The sequence below is a fragment of the Onychomys torridus genome, chromosome 13, assembly GCF_903995425.1.
Source record: "Onychomys torridus chromosome 13, mOncTor1.1, whole genome shotgun sequence".
Lineage (NCBI taxonomy): Eukaryota > Metazoa > Chordata > Mammalia > Rodentia > Cricetidae > Onychomys > Onychomys torridus.
In genome coordinates this window covers 12,003,309-12,021,273 of record NC_050455.1, presented here as the reverse complement: position 1 = coordinate 12,021,273, position 17,965 = coordinate 12,003,309, and the positions used below count along the sequence as shown (strand labels likewise).

The following is a 17,965-nucleotide window of genomic DNA, read 5'->3' as shown; positions in this document are numbered from 1 at the left end:
TGCAGGAGAATAAGTGTTTCCCTTATTCCATATCTCACCATCATGAGCTGTCACTTGTTTTTATTGAATCTGAACTTGCTTTACCCAGCAGGGCTGCATAAGATGATTTGTTCATGGGTGTGGTTACCCTAAGGTGTTTGAAAGGGTCTACACTTGGCTGTATGGTGTTCTTTGATCTTTCAATGGGGGAGGTCTTTTGTTTCTATCTTTGGCATGTTCCTAACATGTCTTGGATTGCTTCACCTCATCATTACATTTAGATTATGATGTACAAGTTATGGCAGGGTAATGGTTATAGGAAGCTATGCATTGTTGGAGTCAGGTTATACCTTGTAACATTAGGGGTACTCAGAAAATAGCATCTTCCCTCCAACCTCCTTTAAACCAAAAGGAAATACTTCTTTACTGATTTTAATAAAAATAAACAAATATAATATCATATATGCTTGGTCCTGTACATTTGTGACTGGCCCATTAAATATGTTATTCTTATCAGCTAGTTCTCTTTCTACTTCATGTCCTGTTAGGATCATCCACTGACCTTAATTAGGGTTGTTTGTATGAGAATGGTTGAAGGGTTATTTATAGGAGTAAGGTCAACTTACCAGTGGCTACACTACTGAATGAAGTATCTCCACATTCTCCTGTAATCATTACCTGCCAATGGATACTCAGTTAGCAGTGGGCTACATAAATCCTTCTTCAATTCATGACTCAGTATTGATGGGCTCTATCTTGTATATGACTCTCTTAGGTCACCACGGCTGGTGCTAGTTCATAGATGCACTAGTCATTAGACATCCAAAAGACAACATTTGATAATATCCCTCCTCTTCTTCTGGCTCTTACATTCTTTCAAAAATCTGTTACATGTTGTTCTCTGAGTCTTTGAGAGGTTCATAGGTATCTTATTTAAGACTGAGGACTTAACAGTGTTATATCTCAACACTTTGGGCAGTTATGAGTCTGCAAGAAAGGCCTTCTCTTAGCAAGGCTCACAACAACATAATCAATAGCCATAAGAATATGTATTTAAAAGACTGTTTGAAAGCATGTTATAGAAAGCCTTTTTCAGTAAAGGATGAGGCTGTTGGGTATTGATCCAGGCCCTCCCAAAGCTATCTTGTGTTTCTGCCTTTCTTTTTATCAGCTAGATCTCTTTCTATCTGATATTTTCTTATCCTTTGCTCCTCATCCTAAGAACCCTTAAAAAAGTGGATGTCTGATAAAATCTCAAAGTAGTTTTCATAATGACGAAAAGTGTTGAACATTTCTCTAAGTGTTTCTCAGCCATTCAAATCTGCACTATTGGTAATTCCTGGTTTAGGTCTGTACCCCACTTTTTAAATGAGTTATCTGTTTTCTTGATATCAAATTTTTAAAATTTCTTTGCGTATTTTATGTATTAGCCCTCTGTCTGATGTGTAGTTGGTTAAAACAAACAAACAGACAAACAAACAAATGACAACAACAAAAAAACTTTTTCCCATTCTGTAGACTGTCACTTTGTCCACGGTATTCTTGGTCTTAAAGAATGTTTTCAGTTCCACGAGCTCCCATTTATTAATCACTGATCTTTGTGCCTACACTATTGGTGTTCTGGTCAGAAATTCTTTTCCTGTGCTGATGAGTTTGAGGCCATTCCCCTCTCTTTTCTATCAGGATCAGTGTGTACTATTTTATCTTGAGGTCTTTGATCGAAATGGAGATGAGTTCTGTGCAGGACGATAGATATGTATCGATTTGGATTCTTCTACATGCAGCCATCCAGTTTGACTAACACCATTTGTTGAAGATATTGTCTTTTTCCAGTATGTATTCCTGCCTTTATCAAAACTCATGTGTCATGGATAGGTGTTCGGAATTATGAGTCTTGATTTTGACTCCATTGATCAACATGACTTTATGAGAGGATGTCAATGTCATGCTGTTTTTATTGTTATAGCTCTGTAGAACAACTTGAAGTCTGGGGTAGTGATACCTTTTGCAGTTTTTTCTTTTATTATTCAGGTTTTAGCCACCTGGATATTTTATGTTTCCATATAAGGCTGAATATTGTTTTTCCAAGATCTGTGAAGAATTATGTAGGAATTTTGATGGAAATTGCATTAAATCTGTATACTGCTTTTGGTGGGATAGCCATTATTACTATTTTTATACTATGGGTACATGATCACAGGGATCTTCCTATCTTCTGGAATCTTCTTCAATTTCTTTCTTCAATGTCTTTAAGTTTTTTATCATACAAGTCTTTCAATTGCCTGGTTACAGTAACCCTGAAATATTTTCTATTATTTGAGGCTATTGTGAAAGATAATTTTTTCTGACTTTTTTTCTCAGTCTATTTGTTATTTGTATATAGTAAAGCTACAGATTTTTATGAGTTAATGTTATATCCAGCTACTTAACTGAAAGCATTTATCAGCAATTGGTGTTTTCTAGTATAATTTTTAGGTTCATTTATGTATACTATCATATCATCTGCAAATAAAGATACTGTGACCTTTTCCTTCTAATTTGTATGCTTTTGATTTTCTTTGCTCCAGCTAAGACTTCAAGTGCTGTGTTGAGTAGGTATGGAGAGAGTGGACAACCTTTCACAGGTGTTGCCTAAGACTATTATAAACACAGATATTTTCATTACAATTCATAACAGTAGCAAAACCACAGTTATGAAGTAGCAACAAATGTTGGGTCCTGTCTGACCTGTAGAATAGTCCTGAATAGGGGAGTAAGAATTGAGAAAAAAAAAAAAAACAGAGACAGAAGAATAGGCAGAGACAGAAAAAATCAGAATTGGGAGGGCTCTGATCAATACCGCAATAGCCCCAAGTTTAATTCTCACAGCCTTTTTATACCCAAAGCAAGGGGGTCAAAAGACCTCCCCCTCTCAAGGACACCATGGTTCAAGGAAAAAGCAAGCATAAGCAACTCCTTAATTCTCAAGACATCTGGTAACCATGCCTTTGACCATACATCCTGTTATCCAGCCTTAAGGAGCAAAGACAAGCTTGAACTCTCTGGCCTTGAGTCAAGATACAATCAAGCCACAAACTGGAGTCACTGTAGGCTTCCACAAACAAAGAAAATTTTATGGTTGGGGGTCACCACAGCATGGTGAACTGTATTAAAGGGTCAAAGCATTAGGAAGGTTGAGAACCACCGCTCTATCATATTCATCAAGTCTATTGTGAGGTATTTGTTCTGTGCTTCAGCTAAGGGCCTGCTGTTGTAGGGTTGCTGGGCTGTAGTGGACATATATTGTCCTAGCTGCCATTAATTGGTTGTTTACACTGCCTTCTTAGAGGGCAGAAGAGGGCATAGGTACCCTAGATCTAGAATTACAGGTGATTATGAGCCACTGGATGCAAATGATGCAAACTAAGCTTGGATCATCCGCTAGAGCCATTTTTCAGCTATATAAACTATATACAAGTTTATGAATTCAGCATTAAAAAATTTATTGAAATGTCTGTCCATTACTTATTTTTAAGTTCTTTTTTTTCTAGGTTCAAAACTTATAGGGAAAAAATGTGAAATCATGAGAACAAATTAGTGGATTAAACAAATGGCTATTTTGTAAAGCATGGAAATGTATGTTCTTTTTCTCCTTTTACTTGTCAATGTAATGAATTATGATTCAAAATTTCCTGTTTTTTTCTCAATTTTCATGTAACTGAAGCACATACTACTTTGTCATGATTATTCATCTGAATATTAGAAATATTAGACTTGATTTATGCCTGATTTCCTATGTTTTATCAGAATCCTATATTTGATTTCAAAATGGCAGAAACATATGGCATTATTTTATACTATGTCAGTCAATATTCATTAGGGAAACTATATAAAGTAAAATGCAATCTCTTTCTTACTTACAAAAATTAAGGAAATCTCAATTTATTTATCTTCTGTGCATTTTTAGGTAGATGATTTGAAGAAATCATTTGACCAATATTCCTGGAGGCAAAGAAAATTGGAAAGGCAATACATGGATGCACTTAATCATTATTATTCCTCGGTAAGTGGAATAGTCCCTCTTTCCCCACAGAGCACTACACACTGTACTTAATTATTAACTGGAGTGACTAAAACTAATTTTATTAACAACTAAAACAATTTTTCAATTAATAAACATTTATAAATAGCTCTTTTATTCTACCTATCAAGAAAAGAACATGGGATATTGAGCTTTCTGACGTTTCAAAAGACTTCACAAATATTTCAACAAGCTATATGGCACTGGCCGAAGAAAACAAAAGGCTCCGTTCTGAAATCGAGAGCATAATAGAGGAAACTGGGGAAAGGTAATTCAGATTATTATTATTATTATTATTATTATTATTATTATTATTATTATTATATAGTATCTTCAACAGGTGATATGTAATAAACTCTCCTGGCATGATTCCCTGGGGCAATATAAGAGTATTCATGTTTAATATTAGTTTAACTTAACTTGAGTCTATTCCAAATGTTAATCTGTAATCATCCAGGACACGGGTAGCAAAAGTCCCTTTGACATATCATCTAGAGACTAAGGATAACTTGCAACTTAAAATACATATGGTTAATCCCTTATCTCCTCCAGCCCATCCTCAGTTCTTCTCTATAATTACTAACCTGGTTTTCTTGGCTTAAGAACCAGAGTCTTCCTTATGCCACTTTGTATCTCAACTCTCATATTCAATATTTCCGCAAAGACTTCTTCACACTCTAAGCATCCTTAAAAATTGTCCACAGTTCCAACAATAATCAGCTCCAATATGCATGCTCAATGGCTTCTGAGAATAGGTGACATGCAGTCATGATGTCTCTTCTCTAGCCATTATCTATATTGAGAAAGACGTGCTCTTTCTCATTTTAAGTAAAGGTATCATCAGTTAATTGCTCCATTGTCATTAATTTTAGAAAAGGAAAGGAACAACTCTCTTAAGACCTCTTAACTAGACCACATTTTATTTGCTGTATTATACTATACCTGGTTTACTTTTATTATTTGGCTCAAATCATGACTTCACTCAAATTTCCCTTCTAAGGATTCCTGACATTTCTATGATATTGTATTTTTAGAATATTTTCACTTCTATTTCTGTACAAGTATTACTTTTCCTTATGATTACAGTACAGGAATGTATACAAACCACCTTATATTGTATTAAGATAGGCACACATCTGCCTCTCCCTCATGTCTTTTTATCATGCTTGCAATGCTATGTTATATGAATAGATGGATGATTTCTCTCTCCATCTTCAACCATAGAGGAGATGCATAGGCCATGACATTGTGTGTTTGACCATCACACCTTCATCAGTTGCTATAATGCCTGAAACATATTGTGCTATCAATGATGAAGTCCTGAAGGGAAGGAGGGAGAATGGAGGGAAAGGGGCTGATCAAAGTACTTGATGATGATATGGAAAGTTTGTTAAAAATATGTAGTGAGTGTTTTACCATTAGAAATGACAACATTGAGCCATTGTTAAAAATTAATTTATATATCATAAAATGCCAAATACTGTAATTGAGTTTTCAGTTTTGGTCATGGATAAGTATATAAAAACAGACTTTGTAAATGGTTAAAATCCAGCCTGAAGGTCCACAACTTTAGATTGGCCACTCTAAATGTATAGAGATCTGTAGACCACAGCTCTGGTTAATTTTAGTATGTGATGCTTATTTTATATGAAAATTTTTATAATAAACCTTTTTTATTGTGCAAATATTTTTATTTTTAAATTTTTTATTCAATTTGCATACCAACCACAGATTCCCCATCTCATCCTTCATCTTACTCCCCCCACCTTTCCTCCAACCCATGCCCTCATCCCCTTCAATAGGGTCAGTTCTCCCATGGGGGTACAGCTAAGTCTCGTACATTCGGTTGAAGCAGGACCAAGTCCCTCCCCACTGCATCAAAGGTGGGCAAGGTGTCCTACCATAGGTAATGGGGCCCAGAAAGCCAGCTCATGCACCAGGGATAGATCCTGATCACACTGCCAGGGGCCCCTCAAACAGACCCAGCTACACAACTGTCTCCCGTATGCAGAGGGTCTAGTCCAGTCCCATGAAGGTGCCACAGCTGTCAGTCTAAAGTTCGTGAATTCTTTTGAGCTTCATTCAGTTGTCTCTGTAGATTTCCCCATGATGATCTTGACAGCCCACCCCCTGCTCATAGAATCTATCTTCCCTCTCTTCAACTGGATTCCTAGAGCTCAGCCTGGTGCTTGGCTATGGATCTCTGCACCTGTTTCCATCAGTTACTGGATGAAGGCTCAATGATGACAGTTAGGGTATTCACCAATCTGATTACCAGGGTAGACCAGTTCAGGCACCCTCACCACTATTGCTAGTAATCTAGTTTTGGGTTGTTTTTATAGGTTCCTGGGAATTTCCCTAGCTTCAGGTTTTTCCTTTACCCCATAATGTCTCCCTCTATCAAGATATCCTTTTCATTGCTCTCCCACTCCATCCCTCCCCCAGCTTGACCATTCTGTTCTCTCATGTTCTCATCCCCTACCCCTACCCTCTATTGCCCTCCTCATCCCCAGTTTACTCATGGGTATCTCCTCTGTTTCCTCTTCTCAGGATGATCTGTACATCCCTCTTAGGGTCCTCCTTGTTGCCTAGCTTCCCTGGAGCTGTGAGTTGTAGTCTGACTATCCTTTGCTTTACCTCTATTATCCACTTATGAGTGAGTACATACCATGTTTATCTTTCTGAGTCTGGGTAACCTCACTCAGGATAATATTTTCCAGTTCCATCCATTCGCCTGCAAATATCATGGTGCCATTTTTCTTTACAGCTGAGTAATACTCCATTGTGTATATGTACCACATTTTTTAACCATTCTTCAGTTGAGGGGCTTCTAGGTGGTTTCCAGTTTCTGGCTATTATAAATAATGCTGCTATGAACATAGTTGAGCATGTGTCCTTGTTGTATGATTGAGCATTCCTTGGGTATATGCCCAAGAGTGGTATAGCCGGGTCTTGAGGAAGATTGATTCCCAATTTTCTGTGAAACCTCCATACTGGTTTCCAAAGAATAGCTATACAAGTTTGCACTCCCACCAACAGTGGAGGAGTGTTACCCTTGTTCCATATCCTCTCCAGCATAAGCTGTCATCAGTATTTTTGATCTTAGCCATTCTAACAGACATATGATGGAATCTCAGAGTTGTTTTGATTTGCATTTCCCTGATGACTAAGGATATTGAACAATTCCTTAAATGCCTTTCGGCCAGTTGGGATTCTTCTATTGAGAATTCTGTTTAGCTCTGTAGCCCATTTTTTAATTGGATTGTTTGTTGTTTTGATGTCTAGTTTCTGGAGTTCTTTATATATTTTGGAGATCAGCCCTCTGTCAGATGTGGGTTGGTGAAGATCTTTTCCCATTCTATAAGCTGTTGTTTTGGCTTATATACTGTGCCCTTTACCTTACAGAAGCCTCTCAGTCTCAGGAGGTCCCATTTATTAGCTGTTGCTCTCAATATCTGTGCTACTGGTGTTATATTTAAGAAGTGGTCTCCTGTGCCAATATGTTCTAGGCTACTTCCTACTTTCTCCTCTATCAGGTTTAGTGCAGCTGGATTTATGTTGTGGTCTTTGATCCAGTTGGATTTGAGTTTTGTGCATGGTGATAGATATAGATCTATTTGCAACCTTCTACATATTGATATACAGTTATGCCAACACCATTTGTTGAAGATGCTTTCTTTTTTCCATTGTGTAGTGTTTTTTTTTTCAAAATTCAGATGTTGATAGGTGTGTAGATTAATGTCAGGATCTTCAATTTGATTCCATTGGTCCACATATTGGTTTTTATGCCAATACCAATCTGTTTGTCTTACTATAGCTTTATAGTAGAGCTTGAAGTCAGGGAGGGTGATGCCTCTAGAAGTTGCTTTATTATAAAGAATTGTTTTAGATATCCTAGGTTTTATGTTTTTCTGAAAATATGAAGTTGAATATTGTGCTTTCAAGGTCTGTTAAGAATTGTGTTGGGATTTTGATGGGGATTGCATTGAATCTATAGATTGTTTTTGGTAAGAATGCCATTTTTATTATGTTGGTTCTACCTATCTTTGATCATAGGAAATCTTTCTATTTTCTGATATCTTCTTCATTTGCTCTCTCCAAGGATTTATAGTTCTTGTCATACAGGTCTTTCACAAGTTTGGTTGGAGTTATCCCAAGGTATTTTATATTATTTGTGGCTATTGTAAAGGGAGATGTTTCTCTAATTTCTTTCTCAGCCTGTTCAATGTTTGTGTATAGGAGGGCTACTGATTTTTTTTTAGTCAATCTTGTATCCTGCCACTTCACTAAAGGTGTTTATCAGTTGTAGGAGTTCCCTGGTAGAATTTTGGGGTCACTTATTTAGACTATCATATCATCTGCAAGTAGCAAATGTTTGACTTCCTTTCTAATTTGAATCTCCTTGATCTCCCTTTGTTGTCTTATTGCTCTAGCTAGAACTTCAAGTACTATATTGAATAAGTATGGGGAGAGTGGACAGCCTTGTCTTTTTCCTGATTTTAGTGGAATCATTTTAAGTTTCTTTCCATTTAATTTGATGCTGGCTGTCAACTTGCTGTAAATTGCCTTTATTATGTTTAGGTATGTTCCTTATATTCCTGATCTCTGCAGGACCTTAATCATGAAGGGGTGTTGGATTTTGTCAAAGGCTTTTTGAGCATCTAATGAGATGATCATGTGATTTTTTTCTTTCAGTTGGTTTATATTTTGGGTTCTATTGACAGATTTTCATATGTTGAACCATCCCGCATTGCTGAGATGAAGCCTACTTGATCATAATAGATGATTTTTTGATGTGTTCTTAGATTTGGTTTGCCAGTATTTTATTGAGTATTTTTTAATCAATTTCCATGAGGGAGATTGGTCTGTAATTCTCTTTCTTTGTTGCATCTTTGTGTGGTTTGGGTGACTGTAACCTCATAGAAAAAAATTGGCAATGTTCCTTCTGTTTCTATTGTGTGGAACAACTTGTGGAGTATTGGTATTAGCTCTTCTTTGAAAATCTGGTATAATTCTGCACTGAAACCATCCAGCCCTGGGTTTTTTGTTTGTTTGTTTGTTTGTTTGTTTGTTTGTTTTTTGTTTTTGTTTTTTGGGGAGACTTTTAATGACTGCTTCTATTTCCATAGGAGTTAGAGGTCTATTTAAATTGTTTAGCTGGTCTTCATTTAATTTGGGTATATGGTACCTATCCAGAAAATTGTTCATTTCTCTTAGATTTTCCAATTTTGTGGAGTACAGAATTTTGAAGTATGGCCCGCTGATTCTCTGGATTTCCTCACTGTCAGTTGTTATGTCTCCCTTTTCATTTCTGATTTCTGAATTTGGATATTCTCTCTCTGCCTTTTAGCTAGTTTGGATAAGGGTTTGTCTATCTTGTTGATTTTCTCAAAGAACCAACTTTTTGTTTCATTGATTCATTGCATTGTTCTCTTTGTTTCTATTTTATCCTTTAATTTGATTATTTCCTGGTGTGTGCTCCTCCTGGATGAGTTTGCTCAGTTTCTTCTGGAGCTTTCAGGTGTGCTGTGAAGTCATTAGTGTGAGATTTCCCCAACTTCTTTATGTAGGCATTTAGAGGTATGAACTTTCCTCTTAGCACTGCTTTCACGGTGTCCCATAACTTTGGATATGTAGTGCATTCATTTTCATTGAATTCTAGGAAGTCTTTAATTCCTTTATTTCTTCCTTGACCCATTGGTGATTCAGATGAGCATTATTCAGTTTCCATGAGTTTGTAGGCTTTCTGTAATTTGTGTTATTACTGAATTCTAACTTTAAGCTCTTGTGGTCTAATAAAATACAGGAAGTTATTCCAATTATTTTTTTTTTTGTATCTGTTGAGATTTGTTTGGTAACCAAGTATGTGGTAAATTTTAGAGAAGGTTCCATAGGGTGCTGAGAAGAAGGTATATTCTCTTGTGTTTGGGTGGAATGTTCTGTAGATGTCTATTAAGTCCATTTGAGTCACAATGTCTGTTAGTTCCCTTATTTCTCTGTTAAGTTTCTGTCTGGCGGACCTGTCCATTGATGAGATTGGGGAGTTGAAGTCTCCCACTATTAGTGTGTGGGGTTTAATTTAATTAATTTACTCTTTAGTAATGTTTCTTTTACATATTATGTTGGTGCCCTTGTATTTGGGGCATAAATGTTCAGAATTGAGACTTCATCTTGATGGATTTTTCCTGTGATGAATATGTAGTATCCTTCTTGATCTCTTTTGATTAATTTTAGTTTGAAGTATATTTTATTAGATATTAAGATAGCTACACCAGCTTGCTTATTAAGTCCATTTGACTAGAAAGACTTTTCCCTGCCCTTTACTCTGAGGTAGTGTCTGTCTTTGAAGTTAAGGTGTGTTTCTTGTATGTAACAGAAGGATGGATTCTGTTTTTGCATCCATTCTGTTAGCCTGTATCTTTTTATTGGTGAATTGAGTCCATTGATATTAATGACCAGTGGTTGTTAATTTCTGTTATTTGGTGATTGGTAGTGTTTTATGTTTCTTTGGTATTTGTTGCTGTGGGATTATCTATTGCCTGTGTTTTCATGGGTGCATCTAACTTTCTTGGGTTGGATTATTACTTCTAGTGCTTTCTGAAGCTGTATTTGTGGATAGGTATTGTTTAAATTTGGTTTTATCATGGAATACTTTGTTTATTCCATCTATGTTGATTGAGAGTTTTGCTGGGTATAATAATTTGGGTTGGCACGCTTGATGGTCTCTTAATGTCTGCATTACATCTGTCCAGGACCTTCTGTCTTTCAGAGTCTCATTGAGAAGCCAAGTGTTATTCTGATAGGTCTACCTTTATATGTTATTTGGCCTTTTTCCTTTGTAGCTCTTAATATTTTCTTTATTCTCTATGTTTAGTGGTTTGATTATCATGTGGTAAGGGGACTTTTTTGGGGTCCAGTATATTTGGTGTTCTGTAAGCTTCTTGTATCTTCATAGGTATTTCCTTCTTCAGATTCAGGAAGTTTTCTTTGATAATTTTGTTGAAAATATTTTCTGTGCCTTTGAGCTGGTATTCTTCTCCTTCTATACCTATTATTCTTAGTCTTTTCATGGTGTCCCAGATTTCCTGGATGTTTTGTGTTATGACTTTGTTGACTTTAATGTTTTCTTTGACTGACAAATCTATTTCCTCTACTGTATCCTCAATGCCAGAGATTCTCTCTTCCACCTCTTGCATTCTGTTGTTTATGCTTACATCTGTAGTTTACTCAGATTTTCCATTCCCAGCATTCCATTGGTTTGTGTCTTCTGTATTGCCTCTATCTCAGTTTTCAAGTCTTTAACTGTTTGCTTCACTTGCTTGATTGCTTTTTTTTTTCGTTTTCTTTTGTGATTTATTGATTTTTTTTCCATTTTTTGTTTGTCTTTTCCTCAGTCTTTTTAAGGGAATTTTTCATTCCTCTTTAAAGTCCTCTATCATCTTAAAGTCATATTTAATGCTATTTTCTTCTGCTTCTTCTATATTGGGATGTTCAGTTCTTACTGACGTAGAACCACTAGGTTCTGGTAGTGCCATATTGTTCTTTATGTTATTGAATGTATTCTTACACTGGAGTCTACCAATCCCTTCCTCCAATTGGTGCAATTGGTGTCTGTGTCTCAAGGAGCCACTCTCGGTCCAATCAGAGCTCTTGTTCCAATTGGAGCTCTTCGTCCAATCAGAGCTGGCCAAGTCTATGTCTCAGGGAGTAGTTGCACTCTCAGAGGATGGGTGGTTTTGAGGGTGGAGTGGGGCTTGTAGATCACAAGGTCTAGTGGGAGGGGTCAGGACTGCCTGTAGGGGTCTTGCCTATAATAAAGCTTTTAATATTTAAAAAATACATTAAGAAAAGGAGGAAAACAAAATAAAGCAAAAAAAAAAAAAAAAAAAAAAAAAAAAAAACCTTAAAAGTAAGTGAGCCAAAGAGGAGACCCATCTGAAAGAGAGCCTGAGTATGGTAGTAAGCCAGCAGCCTCTAGGCCTTACTGGTGCATAAGTAGAAAGGTTTATTCCCCAGCTTGCTGTCATTCAGCTACAGCTGCTATGTCTGTTTTCATGTTATTGCTTCTGAGACTCAGAGAAAAGGATTGGATACCTCTGGGCATGTCGCTTCAGTGCTATAGTGAAGAGAATGTTACTGAGATCATTGTTGGCTCTTACAGCTTCAGCAAGAATGCTTCAGATATTACTGCTCACATTTCACTGAATGAAATAAGTCATTGGTCAGATCTCATGTTAATGGGATAAACAGACAGTTATCAAAGAAGTACAAATTACCAATAAATATAAGAAAAAAAAATGCCTGATACTAGGAATACATTAAAATGACACTGAGATGGTATTTCAACTCAGTCAGGAATGCTGTACTCAAGAAAACAAGTAACTTCCCAGCAAGGTGATTCAGTGGCCAAAGGTGATTGCTGTGCTTGCCTAGTGACGTGAGTTCAATTCAAGGAACTCACTTAAAGTTGGAGAGAGAGGACAAATTGCACCAGATACCCTCTGACCTCCAGAAGTGTGCCATGGCATATATGTCCCACTCTGCACATCACATACGTGTGCATGTGTGCACACACACACATACATTATATATCATTATTCAGCCAAAAAGAAGTAAAACATGTACTTTGAATTAAAATAGAATAGATGAAATAAGTCAGAATCAGCAAAATGTCACCTGTTTTCTATCGTATGTAGAATCTAGGGGTGTGTGTGTGTGTGTGTGTGTGTGTGTGTGTGAGAGAGAGAGAGAGAGAGAGAGAGAGAGAGAGAGACAGAGAGAGAGAGGTACAGAGGGATACAGAGACAGAGAAATACAGAGAGAGGGGACAAAGAGAGACAGAGACGGAGAGAGATAGAGAGCCTTTGGAGAAAAGACAAAAGTGTAGAGAGGAAGAAGGGACTTAGTGGAAGTGGGGAGAGGGGAATAAGATTAGATAATAACAAACACCATAACATTTTCTTTGTTTGTAGACTCTAGTTTTAGGGAAAGGTGAGAGAATTTTGAAGGAGGGGGCCATCCCAAGGAGGGTAGGAGGGAAGCATCCAGTTAAAGTTTATGATGTATGTGTTTGAAATGCCACAGTGAAGCCCATTTATTATTTTGAGCAATGAATTTGCACTAAGAAAGAGATTCATTGTGACAGTTGAGACACTGACAGCCTATCCCACGCATTGGGAACCTCACCCCGCTTAGGGTTTGCTTCCCAGATAATACCTTGAGATGTCTTTCTCTGACACAAAAACAAATAGATGCTCCAGGCGAACATAATGATTTCTTCCTGATGCTTTATTTGCCTTTCTCCTAAATGTTCTTCTATGTCATCTTACAATTCAGTGTGTATTAATTACTTTCCTGTTTCTTAGATACAATAAGATGCCCAAATGCAACAAGAGTTGAAAGAATTTATTTTGACCCACAGAACCAGAGGGATAGAGTCTGGTATGGCAGTAGGCATGGGAAGCCTGGTTAATCACATTTTATCCCCACACGGGAAGCAGAGAAAGAGTGGAAAGTAGAGTTAGGCTCTAGACCTTCCAAGTCCGTCCTCAGTGACATACTTCCTCCAGCAGGGCTCTGCTTCCTGAACTTTAACAACTTTCCCCAACAGCGCCACCCACTAGGGACCAAGTATTCAAATACATAAGGGGTGTTGTCTTTAAAACCACCGTACTGTGTTTGACTCAGATGATTCAAGCTTGCTTTGCAACCTTCAAACACACTCTGGACAGGAACTTTTTTTTTTTTTTTTTGCATTCACTTCTTTATCTTATTTTTAAGATCATGTTTGTGGCACCTTTTCATTTGGCTATGTTAAGGGATTTGTTATTGTGGTTTTAGTTTGGTTTCTACCATGCATTTCATCTTTTCTTCTAAAAAATACCAGCAATAACAATATCATTAATAATAAAAATTAATCTGATTCCAGTGATGAAGTCATACTAATCATACATGCACTTTCATTACTGAGCAGAGCTCTGCACACTACCTTGTAACCTGGGGTTTCCTTTTTCTATACTGTTGGTGTGTTTCTTAAACCATGGCAAGTGAAATTTTACTTTTTACCAAAATCTCCCTTTAATTCATGGTAATAATGTGTCCTATGATTTACTAGTATTCTGATTAAAATGAATATATATTTTAGAAAGTCTGTACAAACAAACACAAACAGATCAAACTTAAAATTATTTCAATACAAATATTATTAGAAATGCATATTTATACATAGTGGATACCCATGAGTACTGGTATTCATTCTGAGTTCTCTCATCATGAGATAATGAAATTTTAATACACTATTACATAAATTTAAAATACACTTACATATCTGTATGATTCTGTTACATTGGACATCTATGCTTTATAAATTATGACTGTGATACATTAGTTTTACTGTTTGTTATAAATACTATGGTGATAAATTTTTGTGTAGAAATGTTTTTCAGTTCTTTTAAATGTAAAATAGGCTTATGGAAGCAAATTGGCTGTAATATTTTAAAACCCTTATTACATCTCTAATACTAACTTCCAAAAATAATGTATGATTTTTTTAAAGACTGGGCAGTATAGGAACTTGTGCTAGTATCATAAAAATACAGCTTTAAACTCCATTTCTTTGATTACTGCTGAGGTTGAATATTTATACAACCTCTCTAGAATTCACATTTTATTAATTATTCATGAACATTTCCCAGGAACAAATGAAGAAGTCAAGTTTTCAGGAGCCAAAGCTTCTTTCCTCAAAACCCATAGCTGTGTGCATCTGGAATCTGTATAGAAAACTCATTTTGTATATATTTATGTTCAAGGTTTTTTTTTTCACTTATCAAATTATTTGCAAGTTAATATGGCTTCAGTGTAACTGACATTTAGTGGACACTCAAATACACTTGGTACATTGGTATAGCAGCAACAATTTCAGATATGAGACTTAATGTCAAAACCCAGGGAACAGGTCAGGTAAGATAACAAACCATTCTTGCCTCTCTCTCTCTCTCTCTCTCTCTCTCTCTCTCTCTCTCTCTCTCTCTCTGTGTGTGTGTGTGTGTGTGTGTGTGTGTGTGCTCTGTGTGTGTGTGTGTGTGTGTGTGTATGTGTGTGTGTGTGTGTTTGTGATGTGTTTTTATGTGGTAAGTAGGTATAAGCAAGCACTATAAACCTAGAGGCCAATAAGACAAACAGATACTAAGTCATTTCAAGGTATTTAGATTCAGTTGAGAATAAAAATAGACCAAAGAAGCTATATGTTGTATTCTGGTTAGTTTTTTACAGCTCTGACACAAACCTAGACTTATCTAGGAAATGGGAATCTCAGCTGAGGAATTGCCTGCATGAGGGCAGGTGGGCATATCTGTTGAACATTCTCATGGTTGCTGGTTGACAAGGGAATAGGTTTATCCCACTGTGGGTAGTGTCACCCCTGAGCTGGGAGTCCTGGAAGGCATAATAAATGTAGCTGAACATGAGCCCAGAAGAAGGAAGGAAGCAAATTTCTTCCATGGTTCCCACCTCGGCTCTGCTTAAGTTCCTGTCCTGGCTTCCATAAATGATTGACTGTAGTCTGGATATGTAAGCCAACTAAACCCGTTCCTCTCCAAGTTTCTTTTAGTCATGGTATTTATCATACTAATATAAAACAAATTTGACAGAAGTTAGTGCCAGAAGCTCTGATGGACCTAACCAGGTTGTTTTCTAGTAATATTGTGGAAAGATTTTAGAGCTTTGAGCTAAACTGTGAAACAAATAAGCCCTTTCTTCCTTAAATTTGTTTTTGATCATGATGTTTTATCACAAACTCAAAAACCTAACCAGAGCATTCTCAGAACCCTATTCAAATATTTCATAGTAGTGATCACTGCACAATTTAAGGTTTGCAAAAGAAAAAAAAAAAACTTTTGGCTAATGCTACCAGATTAAAAATTAAATGTATAGAGTAAAAAAGAACATGGAAGATTGGAGGACAGCAATATGCTTGATGATAGTTAGATATGGAAAGGTACGAGAGTCATTATCTAACAATTATTTTGACTCATGTTCTAAAACAATGGAAATAAGTTTATCAAAAAACATTGATAAATGTTAAAGTACTTTGAACTCTCAAACAAACATCTTCATATGTACGATTTCATCTCTCTTAAGATTCTGAATTTTCAGGATATGGAATTTTGGGGATAAATTAAGGTTTTGATCACAGATAATATAAATGTCCCCCAAAATGATAAGTAAGAATCATCAAATTAAATTATTTTTAGCATCCTTTAAATCCATACATCTCAGTTGATCAGGACTGCCTTCCCAGTCCTGGGATTAAAGATGTACACCAACACACCCAGCTCTAAGCTTTTCTTTAGTTGCTTTCTAAAAGTTGGGAATTTAGCTGGGTGGGATCTTGCCCTGAGGTCACCACTCCCTTTATTGCATTTCTTATTCTGTTTATCTCAATGAACACAACATTTAGCTCCATTCCACTTCCTAGTACTCTTTATCTCCTTAAATTTTACATTTTGTAATTTACTCTTCTCAGCTTACTCCTTTTCATATTAAATCTTCATTAGCATTACTACCACATGACAGAGTCTATACTAGGCTGTTTTGAGATTTCTTCTGCCAATGGAATTAATCCAAAACTCTTCACTTTAGCCTCAGGCAGACTCTTTCTTCGCCAAAATATCACAAGAACGATCTCTAGGCACCATATTAATGTTCTTCTTCTGTGTGACCTATTGAGGCAGCACCCCACAGTTCATCAGATCACACTCAGCATCACTGTTTTCCATGCTCCTACTAGATTGGCTCATTAAGCAGTGCTTAAAGCGTTCCACTGTTTTCTTAACCCAAAGTACCAAAGTTCATATTACTCCAAATAAAAACATGGTCTGGCCTATCACAATGATACCCCAGTCCCTGATACCAACTTCTGCCTTTGTCAGGGTTTCTATTGCTATGAGAAGACACCATGACCACAGCAACTCTTATTAAAGAAAACATTTAATTGAGGTGGTGGGTTAGAGTTCAGGAGTTGAGTCCATTATATATTATGGCAGGCAGACATAGTGCAGGAGCTGAGAGTCCTACATCCTGGAGGCAACAGGAAGTTGATTGACACATTGGGTGGTATCCTGAGCATAGGAGACCCCAAAGCCAACCCCCAAAGTGACACATTGATAGACAATTACACGGTTGGGCTTGCCCGGCGGACCGCCTAACTATTTCCGGTGTAGAATAGCCATCTCCGGGTCAGACATCTCGCGGGACCGGGACTCTGTGGCCTTACGTGGTTGCGTAAAGCGCGCGCGCAGCCATGTAATCTACACGCATGCGTGGAGTACCCACAGGAGTCCCTGTACGCATGCGCGGCCCAACCTTTAAAAAGCCGGCGCCATCTTGCGCGAGGCTCTCAGTCTCTCTCTGTCTCTCTCTCCCCACATGTGTTTCACCCAGGCCTGTCACCTCTATCCTCTTTAATAAAACTCTCCCGTGGTTCTGTCGTGTTCGGGACGTGTTCCTAGCGCTGCATAACTACTAACATTGGTGCCGTGCGAAAACGGGCGCTTCCGGGCGCTCTGTGCCTGGAAACCCGGGAACCGGGACGGAAACTGCGCTACACACACCGGGAACTCTGCTCCATTCACGACAGACCACTCTCCATTAGCCTGGTCGCACAAATCCGCATGCAACACCGCTACTGATTGGTGAGTTTTCCCCTTTTCTTTACTGGCTACCGCTGGCCCCCATTGCGGGCCCGGATTTCCAGCCACCTCCCACGTCTGCAGCTTGAGATATTTCGTAAAGGGACCACCACCGTCAGGTGCGTCCTGGGGGCTGTGTGAAGCCGGCACGTTCTTGGCACCCGACGGGGTGGCTGGGCGTTAAGGGCTCCCGGGGAGACCTTGCCTCACACAGCGGGGGGCCCCCGCTTATCGGCTG

General features: G+C 37.6%; 1 protein-coding gene across 1 annotated transcript in view; it reads left to right on the top strand.

Annotated features, from left to right (window-relative positions):
• Ccdc178 (coiled-coil domain containing 178) overlaps positions 1-17,965 on the top strand; it is a 323,923-nt gene that overhangs the window by 80,028 nt on the left and 225,930 nt on the right. The window contains exons 11-12 of the mRNA XM_036205197.1: positions 3,926-4,021; positions 4,171-4,307. Coding sequence (XP_036061090.1) covers positions 3,926-4,021; positions 4,171-4,307 — 233 coding nt within the window. The remainder of the gene's footprint in view (positions 1-3,925; positions 4,022-4,170; positions 4,308-17,965) is intronic.